The sequence below is a fragment of the Castanea sativa genome, chromosome 11 (assembly GCF_040712315.1).
Source record: "Castanea sativa cultivar Marrone di Chiusa Pesio chromosome 11, ASM4071231v1".
Lineage (NCBI taxonomy): Eukaryota > Viridiplantae > Streptophyta > Magnoliopsida > Fagales > Fagaceae > Castanea > Castanea sativa.
Genome location: NC_134023.1, coordinates 43,739,748 through 43,757,355, shown reverse-complemented (window position 1 = coordinate 43,757,355; position 17,608 = coordinate 43,739,748). Strand labels below are relative to the sequence as shown.

General features: G+C 33.5%; 1 protein-coding gene across 1 annotated transcript; it reads right to left on the bottom strand.

The window, feature by feature from the left end:
• Nucleotides 1–9,576: 9,576 nt before the first annotated feature.
• On the bottom strand, nt 9,577–15,188 carry LOC142615355 (uncharacterized). The gene is made up of 4 exons (XM_075788105.1): nt 14,895–15,188; nt 14,670–14,789; nt 12,473–12,703; nt 9,577–10,317 (listed from the first exon to the last, which is right to left on the bottom strand). Exons 1-4 carry the CDS (start codon nt 15,087–15,089, stop codon nt 9,937–9,939), a joined length of 927 nt encoding a protein of 308 aa, XP_075644220.1. The 5' UTR covers nt 15,090–15,188; the 3' UTR covers nt 9,577–9,936.
• Nucleotides 15,189–17,608: the final 2,420 nt, after the last annotated feature.

The following is a 17,608-nucleotide window of genomic DNA, read 5'->3' as shown; positions in this document are numbered from 1 at the left end:
ATCATGCATGAAAATGTTTGTAGAGTGGTCTCACACCCTTGGCCTAAAAGATATCAGAGATTTTGGGTACACCATCATGAGGTCTCTCCTTAATGACAAAAGATAATAGATAGATAGATAGATGTAAGAGTTATCGTTAATGTTTAGGAAATTATCGAAATTGTAATGTCTACAATGCTAAAAAATCCAATTTGATTGAAGATTCTTATGTGTTATCTAGCTACCAACTCAAGTTCAAAAATAAACATATATTATATCCAAAATCAAGCTATGTCCAATATTATTCAACCTTCCTGCAAAAGACAAGAAATATGAGACTAAGCTATCCATCAAACCCCATTTGTTCTATAGATCAACATGCACAATTCCAATTCCCAATGTACATTCCCATTAACATTTTTCTCTTATAAGAGTGTTAGAATTGTGGAAAATTCACTGTTTCCTAATAGTTTAAGCTCTTGAGACAATCATTCATCAACAATCGATAGCTAAGTGATATCATTATGAATCTTTAGTACTAATTCACTACAACAATTGCACAAAAGGATATAAAGATAGAAATTCAGAGGTAGATTAGAAATAGAGAAGAAGACTGTCTATCTGAATAAATTCCCAAAATTGACACAACTCATTCCAAGAAAACTATTCAAATCAAAGAATGTGATAGTGAGTTTAAAATAATAAGCTGCAATTTGGCCCACTTGGGGGTTCCCTTGAAACAACACATTTTGGCGAGGTGTTAAAGCCGTTGAGGCTCTAAAAGAGCTGAACCTTTTTTAATGGAACATAACGACTGGTCATTCTTCTTCTTCTTCTTCTTCTTTAATTTTTTTTTTCCTTATTTGCTCTAACAAGCACTGCATACTTATTGGGTACAAAGGAATGACAACAATTAATTTTTTTTCAAAGCAATGAAGTTGAAAATTTTGAGACCTTATTTTCTTGTTATATAATTAAATAGATCCTCAAATTGACTATCCGTAAAGAGCCGGTTACATACTTCAAGTGTCTAATATCTACAAAATCAAGCTATTAGAACCAATTCTCAGAGCAAATTCTAAACTTCAATACCCATTAAAATTGTTTTAAGTTGGTTAGCTTGTAAAGTCAAATTTGCACTCTACTCTATTCATACCTTGTTAGGCTTAAATGTGGACTTCAAAATTATGAGGTGGCTTGTATATAAGCTAAATTTAAAGCACTAAGTGTGCATCATTGAAAAACTGTGACAATAAGCTCGGAGGGTGAATTGGTGAGGGAATCAGGAAATGAGCCTGAATTGGAAATCCCCACTTGACATTTAGCCTGAAACCAAAACCCACTGTGTTTGTTGGAACCAAAAGCGAAGAGAAATAGTATACACAGACACACACAAAATCAAACACTCAACTTTGATTAAAAATATTGATGAATTGATAATGGTGGTGATAAAAGAAAAATCAAACTTTACAAGAAAAAATGATGAAGAAGAAATTACACATGTTTTGAATCTACTACCATGTCAATCGAAATTTTAAGGAGAAAAAAATAGAGTAAATATATTAATAAAAATGCACACAGTCTTTACTCCAAAATTCAAGTTGTTATTCTTAACACGTAGAAATATAAACTAAAACAAAATACTAACAACGTCAACAATGGCATCATGAAACAATGGTATTGGTCCAATCATTGAAACAAGATACAAACACCATAGACAAATAAAAAAGATATAAATATAGTTTAAAATATCAATGAAACTTCGTGAAAAATAAATATTATGCAGTAAACAAAGGAAGAACCAAATTACCAATCAAAGTAAGATGCATATCCATAAACTGGCTTTGCAATGCCTTAGCTCTCCTTTGCCCTGTTCTTCCTCATTCATTGGGCCAATAATGTCCTCTTTTTTTCTTTTCTTTTTCTTTTTTCCATATATCAATATTCATGTGTCAAAAAAAAATCAAAGTTTATATATTATCCCAAAACAATAATAGTGGAACTAAAACAATTCCAAATATTATTATATGGTAAAATAAGCCAAACAAAGAACTATAAGTACCTGCTATGAATGAAGAAGTTATTAAAGTGTTCTTCCCATATGAATGGTGGTGTCTAGTGTGTTCCCAAAATCTGTTGGATTGAATAATCTACAAAAAAGAAAAGCAATGGAAGTCAAATAGAAAACCGTAGACATATGTTAGTAGAAAGAACATAAAGAAAAAATTTATTAGAAAAGAAAAAATAAATAATAGCAAAGTTATCATTCATTGCTTTGTTAAATCTCTCCCTAGAAAAAATATCTACCAATATCTATAAAGTAATCCTCAATTTGCAAATTAACAAAGCAAAACTCACAATTCACCAACATATCTAAAAAAAAGTAAAAAACCCTTCACAATTGATTGTGCTTCCAATCACTTTTTCTTCATTGTTTTTTATTCCTCAATACCCAAAAAGATGCTCAATTAAAATTATGAGAATATAATCCAACATGTAAAACCCAGAACATCGCCTAAAAAATCACAAACTTGGTCATCTATAAAAAATAAAAATAAATCTGAGTATTCCCAAATTCATCAAAAACATGAAATTTAAACTCTTATTCTGGCTTTAAATTTGGTTCTCTTCAGATAGTTTGAGGGACGAGATAACACATGTCTCCAACCTGTGAAAGAGAATATAGTTCAAAACACACAAACACCCAATTTCAACTCCCACTCATGACTAATGGGAGTTTAACGAAAAAACAAACTCAGATTCCAATTTAATGATTTAGTCGGTCCAAAATAAACAAGCGACGTTCGTATAAATAGAATAGAGAGACAAATGTGTTCTCAAAGTTTTCAAAACCACACCACATTCTCTGTTCCTTTTTTTTTTTTTGTGTGGATTTTCTCTCACTTTCTGTGCAATTTCTATTCTACTCTTTCTCTAAACTTTATAGTGCCGTACGATCCCAGTTCCAAACCTTCCAGGTGATTTTTTTGGATTCGGTTAACATATACTCTAAGGCCGTTAATCATCCATTTTAAGAAGTATTTTTAAAAAAATTGTCAAAATGTTTGATAACTTTTTTAATTTTCCATAAAAAAAACTTTCTAAAATGGTTCATTTACACATACTCTAAGGACATACATTAGTAAAACTCATTTTTTAGAGCGCGACCTTCATAGCTCCATGGGCATAAAGTGTATGTTTGGTAAAAATTAAAGTCAACTTATTTTACTATTTAGCTTATTTTTGCAACTATTCATGGGTCTCACAATACTAGTACTATTCATGAGTCACACTCTACTCTTTTAGCTCACTTTTACCTTTATCTACAATACTTTCAACAAAAAGTTTTCAGTTTTAGCAAAATAAGCGGATTCTAAAAAGAAAAACTAAAAAACCACAAACAATTCCCAATCCCAATCCAGGTCAATAACGTTGGGTTCTGCATTATGTTTCTCATCTACCTTCTTTTTTATTTTCCTTTTTTTTTTTCTTTCGTTTAATATGTTAAGAAAAACTTAATGGATGGAGTAATGAGATTAATTTAAGAAATATTTTTAAAAATCATTTATGAGGAAAAAGTTATTAATCTATTTGAAGATTTTTTATATTTGTCATAAAATTAGTGTCAAATTTTCTTAAAATGTTTAATTAACGGTTGCTCTAAGAAATAAGAATACACATTAACATGATCTTTTATATATATATATATATATATATATATATATATATATATATATATATATAGTAATGTTACACTTACAAATACAATTTTTTTTCCAAAACAAATTTCTATATTTCATCTTCTCAATTTTTTTTTTCAATATTTCTTAATTATTAAGTTGGTGAGTGGTGGACGGTACACAATTGACATTTATAAACATTTTTATTTTATTACCCATTATTGACTAATTTAAACATTGTGAAATTTATGGTTAAAAAAATTATGTTGGTAACATTAATTTTTTTTTTTTTTTTTTACAGGAATGTGGGTAACATTACTGAATGAGCAGATTGTGAAACCAAATTATGGGATTTCTATGGGCAAAAATCTGGAAGTTCTTGTTGTAATTCAGCTAATACTGATCTCTCTTTTCTTTTTGGATAAATAAGTTAATGTTGTGCTATTTTATGAAAAGTTTGGGGGCGTTCGATTTGTACTATGTGTGGAATATATGATCAATAAAATGCAAGTTGCAGGTTTGAGGCTTTGAAAGCCCATTGCTGGGGGGACAGGTGGAGTGTGGACTAAGCTGAGTCTCTTTTACTGGTATTTACCGCTGATGGGCCAAGGTAAAGTCTCATATGGAGGAGAAAATTGGAGCAGCTAGCTTCAGCCAGTTGTTTGATCAAAGGTGATGGCCATCCTTCAATGCAGAGTACAAGGCCTTGATCATAATTTGTGGCCTTGGATCCGAGTGTTTCTGGAATACAACCAATTTGGGGGAAGTGACTTGCTCCTAATTCCTAAATGTTGGGTGCATCAAAGGGCTACGTACAATGCTCCCGGAGTATGTACATATTTCCCGTGTCATAGCACTGTGTGGGTCCAGCCCACTTGCTTGCCACATTTGTCGAAGCTCATTTAATGATCTTGTCTCCCAAGCCTTTTGTAACAAGTTAGACTTCTCTTAATGAAAAGCGATGTCAAGCATGTCTCAGAATGAAGAAAGAAAGAGAGCTAAAGCATTGAGGCCATTCGGCCATTTTTTGGTGTGAGAGTTAGTGCCCGTTTGGTTGGGCTTTTAGGACCCAAAACGTAGCTTTTTCATAAAGTTGGCAGTGGCTGGGCGTTTGGTGAAGCCTAAACGCAAATTTTAGATAAAAGTTGTGTTTTAAGGCAAAGGCAAAAACGCTGATTTCTGAAATGGTGGTCTGAAGGTCCATATCTCAAACGCGCATCAACGTTTTCAGCTCAACGGATAGCTGAGACCTAAAATTACCGAATCACCCTCTCATCTCATCTCTCTGCTTCGCTGAAATTTCTGTGTAATAATTCCTCTCATCTCTTCTCTACTCTGCCTTCTCCGTGCTGCTACCGATCTCCCTATGGTAAGTCATCTGTGACTTCTTCTTCTTCTTCCTCTTCTTCTTCGTCCTCTTCTTCTTCTTCCTCTTCTTCTTCGTCCTCTTCTTCTTCTTCCTCTTCTGCTTTCTTCGTTTTCTCTGATCTGTAATTTTTTTGTTTTAATTTTTTTTTTCTGATCTGAGACAGGAATCTTGAAGGTACGCATTTGATCAAAAAGGCACCAAGCAAGACTGATCTGCTACCAAAATCCACCAAGTACCAACAGTGATCCGAATTTTTTTTTTTTTTTTTAAGATCTGAAACAGGGTGTATTTGATCTAATTTATTTGTACCTTTTTGAGTTTTTGAGGGTTTGGAGATTTAATGATGACCCATTTGGTTCTTTAGTTGATTGGGTTTTGAAATTTGTTTGTTGATTGGGTGTATTTGATCTAACTTTGTTTGTTTGTTTCAGTTCTTTAGTTGATAGTGTGTTCGGCCAAAATGAAATAAAGCCCCATTTGTTTCGGATTTAGAAATTGTTGCAAATGGTTTTGAAATAAAGCCCCATTTGTTTGTTTGGCCAAAATGAAACCATATTATGATTTGTTATAATATTTGAGTTTGTTATAATATTATGAAACCATATTATGATTTGTTGGTTTGTATTGCATTTAGGGGAATTATCATTGTGAAGTTACGTTGTGTGGGAAAAAAATTTTTAGATCTGATTAGCCTTGGTTCCAAATTTCTCACAGGAAGAAGAAGAAAGCTTCGCCCGCTCGATGGGTCATGCTCCAGCTAGGCTAGGCTCGATGCTGCATATTATGATTTGTTATAATATTTGAGTTTGTTATAATATTATGAAACCATATTATGATTTGTTGGTTTGTATTGCATTTAGGGGAATTATCATTGTGAAGTTACGTTGTGTGGGAAAAAATATTTTAGATCTGATTAGCCTTGGTTCCAAATTTCCGCCCAAGAAGAAGAAGGAAGCAGCCGCATCACGTCAAGAAAAGAAGAAACCGATGCCGTCGCCGCCGATGGGTCATGCAAATTCTATTTGGGGGGGTAATAATTAGTAGTTGTATTTTTTTTTTTTGTATAATATCATGTAGTACAATTTATATTTGGATTATTGATATGTATTTTATATCTTTTTACATTTTTATATAGCACAATTTAAACTTGGATTATTGGTGTATATTTTATCATCTTTTTACATTTTCATTTTGTGCTTCATGATGATGAAAATTGTTTAGATTTAATTAATATTAATAAGAAGTCATTAATGGTAATAACAAATAATTATGCCACTAAAAAAGAATAATTGCCCAAACATTATTAAAATAATACCAATAATATAAATTTATTATTATTATTATTATTTAGTAAGTATATGAAGTAGTTGAATTATAAGTATGAAATAAACTCCCTTATATATACGTTGTCCTTTTTGGTAATTTGTCCCTCAAACTGCAACTTTTATAGTTTTAGCCAAACACTCAGCTTTTTCAAAAAGCACTTTTTAACAGCTTTTACCAAACACTCAGCTTTTTGAAAAATCACTTTTTCATTATGCACTTTTTCAAAACTCAACTTTTTCATTATGCACTTTTTTAAAAAGCCTAACCAAACTCACCCTTAAAGTCGCAGACAATGAGAGAGACACAGACACAAAGAGAGCGTCATGAGAGGTGCAGTCAGAAAGAAATAGAGAGAAAACACCGTGACAGTAAGTGAGAGTAAAAATAAAAAAAAAGACATTTTTTTTGCTCAAGTTACGCACAGTGGTTGAGCTAAGATTTCAGTTTAGGGGAGGAAAGATTGAAAAGCAATATTATTAATAAAATTAATCTAAAAACATTAATTGATAATAATAACAAAATAAATAGACAATTGTAACTACAAGTATATGTTTCATATTATTAAAACAAAAGAACAAAATAATCAATCATAGTTACTAACAATCAAAGTGGGAAATTAATTTAAATACATAAAATTTAGACATAATTTGATTACTTAAAAAAAATTTAAAAAAATAAATCAATCTACAAAAGTTAATTATAGAACCTACTAATTGAATTGTCATACAATAATGCATTCGCAACTTTTTCACAATAAATTTTACAATAATTAAAATAGTGGACTGTGAGTTGTGAAGGAAATAAATGAGGAATGATATGTCCACAACATTTTCACAACATTTTTATAACAAATCCTAAATGGCAGGTTGTTACTGGTTGTTATTGTTAGGGTAAAAAAATAATCTTAGTGTTAGGTTCAAATTTGAACCAATAACAACTAATCACCTATGATTTGTTGTGAAAATATTGTAAAAATATTGTGGACGTAGCTCCTCTCAAAAATAAAGCGGTGGGTTCATCAATGTAAGTTATTCACCTATCACGGTGAACTATTTTTGCAATTGTGAAATTTATTGTAAAAAAAGTAGTGTTTAGCAGGCTTAACAAACCCGAAGGCCCCATCCAACCTTACTCGGTTGACGTGAATTGTGTTGAATTAATTTTTAGATCTTTTATGGGCTGGGCTGAAATGAAGATTTCTTAACCTTGGGTTCAAAAATACCTAAATTTGACCCAATCCAATCGGTGCACAACCTTAGATGCAACCGTGTTGAAACACAAACTTTACTAATGTATGTTTTGAAAGGCCCTTCTTTTCCTAATGCTCCAGTCCTTCGGCTTGTTGCTAATCTTTTGTTAGAAGCCAGGTTCTTCAACGAACCCAGTACCTTCCTCTTCTTTTAGCTGGGTTCCAGGAGAGCCAATAAGGCTGCTTATGAGCTTGGCTGTTAGTCCCTCTCTAATAGAGTTTTTGGGTTCTTTGGTTCCTCTTGCTGTTGTGAATGTTATTTTGGAGTATGCTCTCTTTGTATCTTAGTTTTTTGTCTCAAAAAATTTTTTCTTCCCAGAAAAAAAAAGGTAGGCATAATTATATATATTTATTTGTTTTGGAATTCTTTAGTAATTAACTAATATATATATATATATAAACACCATGGACCGACCACCTTTTCCAACCAAATAGCAAGTGATCACTTAATAATGAAAACTTAATTTAGTTTAATGATGGGATTCAGATCCTCTAGATTTCCTAGAATGTTGTTAGTGGAATGCTGATATAGCAGAATTTAAACCATTAAATCATTAGAGTAGTAAGGATTTAAGAAAATCTACTGATAGACTACTTAATAAATCTAGATGATCTGAATCCCATTATTAAACTAAATTAAATTTTCAAATTTGGATCATTTTCTTATTCCAACTTGTAAACAAGTCACTTAATTAACTAATTATTTTCTTATATATAATAATACCATGATTAAAATTTTTGCATTCTCAAATTTATGCTAATAACTAATAACGAGATTATAGTTAAAATTATATTATTTGAGTTAATTAAAAATAATAGTTTATGTTTATAAACTTATAAAATTATACTCACCAACCTTTTCTTGTTAAAAAGTATATATAAATTTTACTACGAAATGAAATATACATACATACATACATACATATATATATATACATATATTATAATACCTAAATTTAGCTTCATGTTCGCGAGCATGTTTGCAAGTAGATTATTTTGTTTGAGCTTGACTTACTTGCCAGATAAATGAACATAAACAAGTCTTTTCTTAAGTCAAGCTTGACTTGTTCATAAAAAACTCGGTCCATTTATAGGTTTACCCTCAAGGGAGTACTCCATATAGGTCTTATGTGTGAGTGGGATCGGGCCTAGACATACAGAAGAATAGTTAAGTATTTGAAGAGTTCTAGACACCCACATTAAGGGGGAAAGGGGGAGGGATCCCTCATTGTAATTCCTTGGTACGTGTGGTATGGTGGCCTATATACATTTGGGAGAAAAGTTAACTGTTTAAAGAGTTCTGGACACCTACATTATGGGACTAAAACATCAAGATTTATAAATATGTTTGGTAAACAACAATCATATGAACAAACTCGTCATACCCTGCTGAGTTATCAATTTATGATAGGAGTGAGATTACTTTCACATGAACTTATCATTGAAACTATTTTTATCATAGGCAAAACTTAGGTACAGTACTTAGGTGTTATTCTTTAGGTTCTCCTCTTATGATTCTGCCATGTGGATTTTTTTTCGTGAGTGAAAATGTAGTTTTTAGTTAAGTAGCCATATAGTCAAATCCTAAGAGAGGAACTTAAGAAGCAGCACCTAAAGTATTGTACTAGGTTTTGTCCTTCTATTGTACACCAATAACAGCACATTAATTGGTGGTGAAATTAGGCATGTCCCTAGATTAGAAAAAAAGTGCCCTTCGAATTCTTTCAATGCCATCAATTGTCTTCTTTTAGTTCAGGGGCATCAAACACGAGCGGCGAGTGGCTTATTTGCATTACAAAGGTCCGGACAATTTTATTGGGGGGTGATGAGTTTTCTAATTGAACTGATGGTTCTGTCCAGTTCTCGTAACACTAGGTAGCACCTCAGTCAATTTGCTAATTGTTCTCTTGGTCTTAGAAAAGTTCATTGACTGCTTGAAAGTTCTAAAACTTGGAGAATGTGATACAATGGAGTTTTAATGAGAACTTTCAGCCAGGTAGTTTAAGCCTGTCAAATATCAAATATCAGCCAATCAAGATGAACCCATAAGAGTCCAAACTGCAACAAGTAGCATAAACAGCAGAAGCTCACCATATAAGAAACAAGTAAAACAAAAAGGCCAGACTTAGAAGTTCCATGATCCAAAAACAGAGGAAGGAATACGCCACTTGAAATACTAGTTCTTAGGATTTCTATGATCGAAAGTTTATGCCAACTCATCTTAAATAAGGGGGAAAAAAACACATTTGCCTCTTAAGGGGAAATCTAAAAGAAACATTTTCAATTCCCAAACAAAAATTATCAGAGTATTCTTGCTAATTACAATAGTGTCATCATTCTGGGGTGGCCTCTTTGACAGCAAGTGGTTCATACCACCTAGGACCAAACCCAGCCGCTTTCCTTGCCTCCACGTTAAAAGGTGGTTTCAATGGTCCCCTGAAGTGTGTTCTCACTATTGAGTGAAACTTCTGAATTACTTCATTTTCAATCTCCATTGTTCCATTTTCTCCTGCCCCACCTTGAGGTGCCAAGCTGTCCTGATCCCGAGCAGGATTACTATCCCTCAGGCAAATATATTTAAACCATTTAACCCCAGCAGCACAATGGGTAATCTCCTCTGGGTAAACCACACTCTCCAGTAATTCTGCTGTCTCATTATCACCTCCATTGCGAAAACGAGAAATGGTTGTGGGCAGCACGTCAAGTCCTCTGGCCTGTGTTCAAACTGAAAAGGGTTATGATTATGGAAACATCATTCACTGATGGAATGTTTGGACACCATACTGAAAGGGTGTATCAGAAAAATGAGCCCTCTACATGAAAACTGCATGAAAGAATACCCATCATTTGCAGAAATTCAAGAAAATGGAGCCATCTTCACAAATGATAGGACTCAATTCATCTCGACAAATGGATGCCCATCATTTGCATGATTTGAACTATGGTTCCATTCTCTTCAATTCCTGCAATCTAGATGGATTTTTACCAACAGATGCTATTACAACATGTATGAAGAAAATCTATTTCCATTTATTTCAAATAGCAAGTCCAATAGCTGGCTTCATTAGAAATTCAGGGCAAGTTTGGTATAAAAGAATAGATCTTGTAATAAAATAACTATATTTCACTTAAACTAAGGAATAGCTATTAGAATAACTATTCTTTCCCAAAAGGTTGGTAATAGCTATTTCTTAACTTATTAGAGCATTTCCAGCAGATTCTCCAAATTTTTGTACTGTTTGAAGAATGAATAGTGACTTTTACCTTTTAGCTACCCATTTTTTCAAATACATTTTCCAACAGATTCTCTATCCCATTATCTATCACATCTAAATATCATTTCTTCATTCATTATTTATTCTTTTTTTTAACAACTACACATATTCCAACATTTTTTTATTCAATACCTGATTATTATAATAGAAAAAAAATTTGAAGGATGTACAGTAGCCCATCAGATTTGATGAGCTACTGTTCATGAGCCAAAAAAAAAATTAGAGTTTAGAGAATCTATTAGAGACCTTTTTTTGGTCTCATTCTCTATTATAGAGAATATTTTGTCTTTAGCTACACCATTGGAGATGCTCTAATAGTTCTAAAAAATAAAGATCCCAAAAAACCGCTATTAGCTTTCAGTCTCCTCAGATCTATCGCTATCTAAAATGTGGTACTATCTACAATATATTACTCTAATAATTTGACAGCATAATGGAATCCAACCTTGATAGTTAATTAGTATCTTATCCTCATGGCTTTATTTGAGTGGGTGCGTTTTAGAATCACATTTAGGCAACAAAGTGGCACCATCTAAAATCTGTTGCTAATAATTTGGCAGCAAAGTGGAATCTCGTCTTGATAGTTAATCAGTATCTTATCCTCCTGGCTCCATTCGTGCTCCATGGAAATTTAGGTCCCAAGCTATCCATCATTAGAGGAGAATGTAGCACATCAGATTTTGAACACTCTTGAGTCAAATTGAAAACAAAGTAGGAGGAAAGTTCAATACTGACCAGATTAGGTTTTCTATGGGTTTAAAAGCGCATTTGAATACTCATTGTAGGTCTTTTTATGATCTTTTACACCTATGTGATGTAGTATCCATATTTCTTCCCTAGCAAGATGCCAAAAATTAAAATAATGGTTGTTTTTTTTAGTGTTTTTTTTTTTTTCAATATGTTAGTGGTATATATTGCATGAGTACATATTGTCATTTATTAATTATATGTGATCCCTGCTCAGTGATGAAGTCATAGACTCATAGCTTTTATTTTTATTTTCCAAGTAAAATAATTATATAACCCTTTATATATGGTCAGTGACAAAGCCAAATTTGTTTTTTGTGAAAGAATAATATAACCCTTAAGTCCAGGTCTTTGCATCTTCATTAAATATGGTAGATGGAAACTCTGTAAGAGAACCTAAGAGTTTGCTCAAACAATAATAATTCTTGATCTATTCCAGTGTCATTACCAAACAGTTGAACAGAATAATTATTGCATTCCAACTTCTTGTATTCCTAGTAAGTTCTGATTCCTCCTCATCTTCCCAGGTAATCACCATTACAGCTAATCAAACGTGCCCTAAATTTGTGATGATCTACTTACCTATATATATAAAAAATCAATTCCCACCCCAAACCTACCAACCTGAGAAAACTAGATTTTTGTTTTTTATCAAACCTGAGAACACTAGATTATTCCAATGAAAGACTGCTAGACCCCACCAGGTCACAATTGCAGAAATATACATACTATATTTTAATTAATTTATTGAAAAGTGTGTCCGTTTGAAATTCGTAATCAGTTATTTGATGACTCCATGGACCATGTTGGTCCATTCAAAACAAGAAAGTTTTTAAGGAAAAAGCACCTCATGGACACAATGCTCAACTGCAAGGCGTGCAAGGAGATCATTTGAAGTAGCAATGGCAGAGTCCCAAAGGCCATCATGAGCCGGTAATGCTCCATAAGAAGAACTTATCTCCTCTAGCCGTGCCGCAAGGAGAGTGAAGTGCCGGCCCTCATCTTGAGCCACCTTTACAAAATCGGTAAAGAACTCCCTTGGCATTGCCTCTTGCTTACCAAAACGAGCAATTATATCCTACAAGAATCCAAAAGTACACGATAGATAGATGGAAGGCCATACATGAGATGCATAGAACAAGAAATTAATGCATCCAAAAAAGAATAGATGAAGCACATGAACAAGTATATGAATAACTAATGCATGCTTGCTTCACATTTGGAATCAGTTCTTCGTTTTCGAAAGTAGGAAATAAAAAATAATGCAAAAGAGAAAAAAAGAATAAGCTATTTTAATGTATTTTAAGAAACTAAGTTCGGAAAGCTTCTTCTAAATATAATATTCTGCAGTAATGCTCTTCAGGATTATTACAAAAAAAAATTAATACAAGAAGTGTTACATGAAAGAATCCCTAATAAAATATACCTATCAAAAAAGAATTCCTAATAAAATACATACATAAGATCCCTAAACTTCTAGAATTTTTTTTTTTTAATAAATAATAGAATTTTATTGAGATGAGGAGATATATCATGTACATAGGATGCGTACAAAACAATGTCCCAACAAAGAATTACAAGAAAAAGAGAAGTCTAAGTCTATAATAGAATACATATCAATATCTCCAAGGATTCTAGACCATCGAAACAACAATCTCACAAACTTATTTTTCAGCTCCAAAACTGATCCCTCCACATCATAAAAATTGTTCACTCCCTCCATATGACCCACATTAAGCATAGGGGAACAATATTTTATACTGAAGATCTTTGTTTCTCAAACCAATTTCTCCATTCAAAAACCAGATCCACTACACTCTTTGGCATTGCCTACTGACAGACATAGAAAAGACAAAAAAAGAAAAAGAAAAACCACAATTCATAGGCTACCACATAGTGGATCAATAATAAATGATTCACATTTTTTCACTAACTCTGCGTATACAACACTAGTCTACCAAAATGATACCTCTCTTGTTAAGGTTGTCACAATATAAGTTTTTCCCCATGCTGCTATGCAAACACAAAAAAAAATCCAGCTTTTTCCAATAACTTATTACACCAGATACTCTTCCTTTGGGAAACTGGCATCACTGTATCCTCCTAGAGTCTTGTAATAAGAACAAATCAAATTTGCCATTACTCTTCAATCTCCACTTCAAGCAATCAAATCCAATGGTCCAAGAGGCACCCTTTTCATTCACAAGCTCCAACAAAGAATGAATACAAGAATCCTTATCTGCTACATCACACACACATACATACACATATATATATATATATATACACGTGCACCAATAAGTCTTCAACCCATGACCTCACCCTCCCCTTAAAACTTTTAAAGTCAGGAGCTAGTTTGTCGACTAGAATTAAGTGCAAGTATGGAAATAGTTCTTCTAATGAATATATACACACACACACACACACACGTGTACCAATAAGTCTTCAACTCGTGACGTCACCCTCCCCTTAAAACTTATAAAGTCAGGTGCTAGTTTATCCACTACAATTAAGTACAAGTATGGAAATAGTTCTTCTAATAAATGATTTATTACACACCATGTATGATGTACCATGCCATAATCCCTCAAAATTATAGAATTAATGAATGGAAAAACTGGTAAAAGGTTACCAATGTATGTATACTTTATTTCATATTAGATGGTCTAAATTAGTACCACAAAAAATGGTAAAATAGAACCAATCAATGTGTATGACTAAAAACAAAGATAAAAACAAACATGATTCAAATAAAAACAAAACAAAAGGGGGGTAGGGGGGGGGGGGGGGGGTGTTTGAAAAACAATATAGATATCATCCTTGTCCTTCTCATCATTAGTTTATTCCTTAATTTAATAAGAAAATTTATCATTCAACCAACTGAAAAGTACAAGAAGTTTCATAAATTAGTCTTCTTCTTTATTATATTATAAGTGACCCTTTAAAGTGGAACCCATTCTCTGTGTTTCCCTATTCATTCAGTTCCTGTTTAGTCCCACATTGGTTTTTGGAATTTGTTCCTATTTTCTACATCAAAATAGTACCCAAGACAAGTCAATAGCCCAGCTCTCAGTGTGCACCAGGCTATGCACGATTGCCTGTCTACTCTGCAAGCTACCTGCTTTTCCCAGCTTCGGCATTAGACTCGGCGACACCAACTTAACCTGCACCCAAAAAAAAACAAAACACAAAAAAGTTTCATTGAGGCATTTCATCGAACAGTTGGAATGCAAAGTAGCAAATGGGCATTGAAATAGAAAAAAATGTACGTTGGCGAGCCTGGCGGGGCGGTCTGGCACGGGCAGGTCCAGGGAAGGGTCGTAGGGCTGAGTGATTGTCCCTTGTAGCCATTGGGATGCCACAGAGTCGCCGAGTCGAGCCTTCTCGTATGGGTCGGCTGTGTTCAGCACTCGTAATGCTGCTTTCACTAATGTCTCCTCACCATCTTGCTGCTGTGGGCTCATGTTTTGCTTTTCTGTTTGCTCTCTTTTTTTCTTTCTTTTCTGCTTTGCAATTAGTAATAGATTCCAAAAACAAAATGATGAGCTATCAGCATTTCACCTTTTAGATACACAAATAGTAAAATAACATTAATTTTCAAACAATATAATTAATAGTTAAGGTTTACAAACTATATTTTTTACTAGCATCTCGAGTCTAAAAAACTCGATTTTGAGGCTATAAATCGAGTCTTTGATAGTCGATTTTTATAGTCTAATTCTATCTGATGTGGCATTTTTTCACGTGGCGACTACTTGAAAATCGAGTCTCTAAGACTCGATTTACATCCTAAATCTTCCCTCTTTTCCTTCTTATTTTTTCTACGTTTCACATCTCTCTTCTCTTTACATCTCCATCTGTTCCTTTCTTCCTCCCTACCTCTTCATCTTTTCCTTTCTTCCTCCTCCACATTGATCTGCCGTCGAACCAGGCTGACCCAGGCCGCCGCGCAACCCAGGCCGCGTCGCGCCCAGGCAGCACGCGACCCAGGCCGCGTCGCGCCCAGGTCGCGCGACCTGGGCGTGCCGCGGCCTGGGCGCGACACGACCTGGATCTGGGGGATCGCGGCCTAGATCTGGGCTTGCGCTGGTTTTTTTTTTTTTGTGGTGAGTTTTGCTCAGTCATGGTGGATGGATTTAATATTTTTTTGCTTTGTAAATCGAGTCTTAGACACTCGATTTCCAGGTAGATTCCACATGGAAAAAATGCCACATCATACATTAAAAATCGACCCTCAAAAACTCGATTTTTAGACCCAAAATCGAGCCTCTAATCCTCGAGATGCTAGTAAAAAATATAGTTTGTAAATCGAAACTGATAATTATATAGTTAAAAAGTTATGCCTAATTTACTATTTTCGCCCCTTTTAGAAACGAAATGCCTTTGTTTAATAATTTAGAGGTAACAGATTGATAATTTGTGTCAAGATGTCCTATCACTCCTTTTTCTTTTTCTTTTTCTTTTTTTTTTCTTTTTTTGGATAATTTTGAAATTATTATAGAAAATAGAGGATTTAAAATTTAGACGTAAATTAAGCTACAAAACTTTTGACCGGATATAACTAATTTGAAAGTGTTTTAAATTGGTTGGTAATTAGTATGACATATAGGGTTTAACTTTCCCTTCGCTCATTGTAATTATCAAATTATAAAATAATAAAAAAAGTGAACTAAATTGAAGATTTCGTAATATGACAAAAAATTCTTTCCATTTCTTAGTTCTATATATATGACGTTCAAAATTTGTGTTACATAAAAAATAATCTCTATTTATATGCATAGGGCCATTTGAGTTTATTATGAGTTAAGTAGATTAGCATTGAATTGGTTTGACTATTAATTGTGTCAAATTAGGTCAACTTGTTTTAACACGAAATCATTTAAGCTAAACACTAATTCCTAGAGGTTTCCCATGGGTTGGGTTCGGTTGGATTTATACTCTACTCTTCACTCAACCTACCTTGTTTAGGTGGGATAATCAAGAAACTGCCATTGAGCGCTGAGTCTAAGTTATTCGACTACTAGTAGGCCTCTAGTAATCAGTCGGATATGGTCAATTTCATCAGTTGGTTTGTTAAAGACAAAGACAAGAACATGATGGCAAGGGGCAGGGAGAGAGGTGAAGATCTTAACCTGTAAAGACCATATCTATACTTTTTTTTATTTTTCTATTCATGACGATCTCAGCGTTTCACAACCAAATATGGTTTTTTCTTTAAGACTACAGCCTCTTATGGCCAAATCTGGTACTTCTTGCTAAGGAGGTAGTTGGTGACAATAGATCTCCGACAAAGAATGAATACGTTTAAGCAATCAGTTGATATTCAATTTGCCACCAACTCCACTTGCTATTCAATTGAAAAAGGTTGGGTTTTAAGACATGTAACTTGTTGTCAATCAAAGGAGTTGAGAAAATCAATCATGAAGTTGAGGGGTTTGGGTTGATTAGTTTGGTCGAGTTTCATGGGTTGTTGGACACCCCAACTAATCCCCAAAAAAGTGTGGTGATCAATAGATGTGTCAAACATAACCACCCTTACTATTTGTTTCGGTGTTTGGTTTCAGTGTATTAAAAAACTCAACTTAACGATATATAATCCATCTTAAAAACAAAAGGCCATGAGCCCATATAAATTTTATATAGATCTTAAACTTGGCTTGGATTCGAAACATGTTATGATCCAATAAATTTAGTGCATTAGAACACTAGATTTAGAGTAGTTCTAATATCACAACTTTTGTCATAATTATCTTACGTGTCAAATTGTTATTGGCTGCCTGTTACTTTTACATAAATCCACCACTTTTTCTCTACTATTTACAGCCTGTCACGTGAACAATTGTAAAACAAGTTATGTCATTTGACGTGATCTTACCATTTTTCCTGGATCCAACCTTTGCCCATTCAAATTCTTTTTTTTGGGGGAGAAAAATCTACAAATTAGAGGCCTAGGCCCAGGCCCAACACCGGTTCATTCTAATGC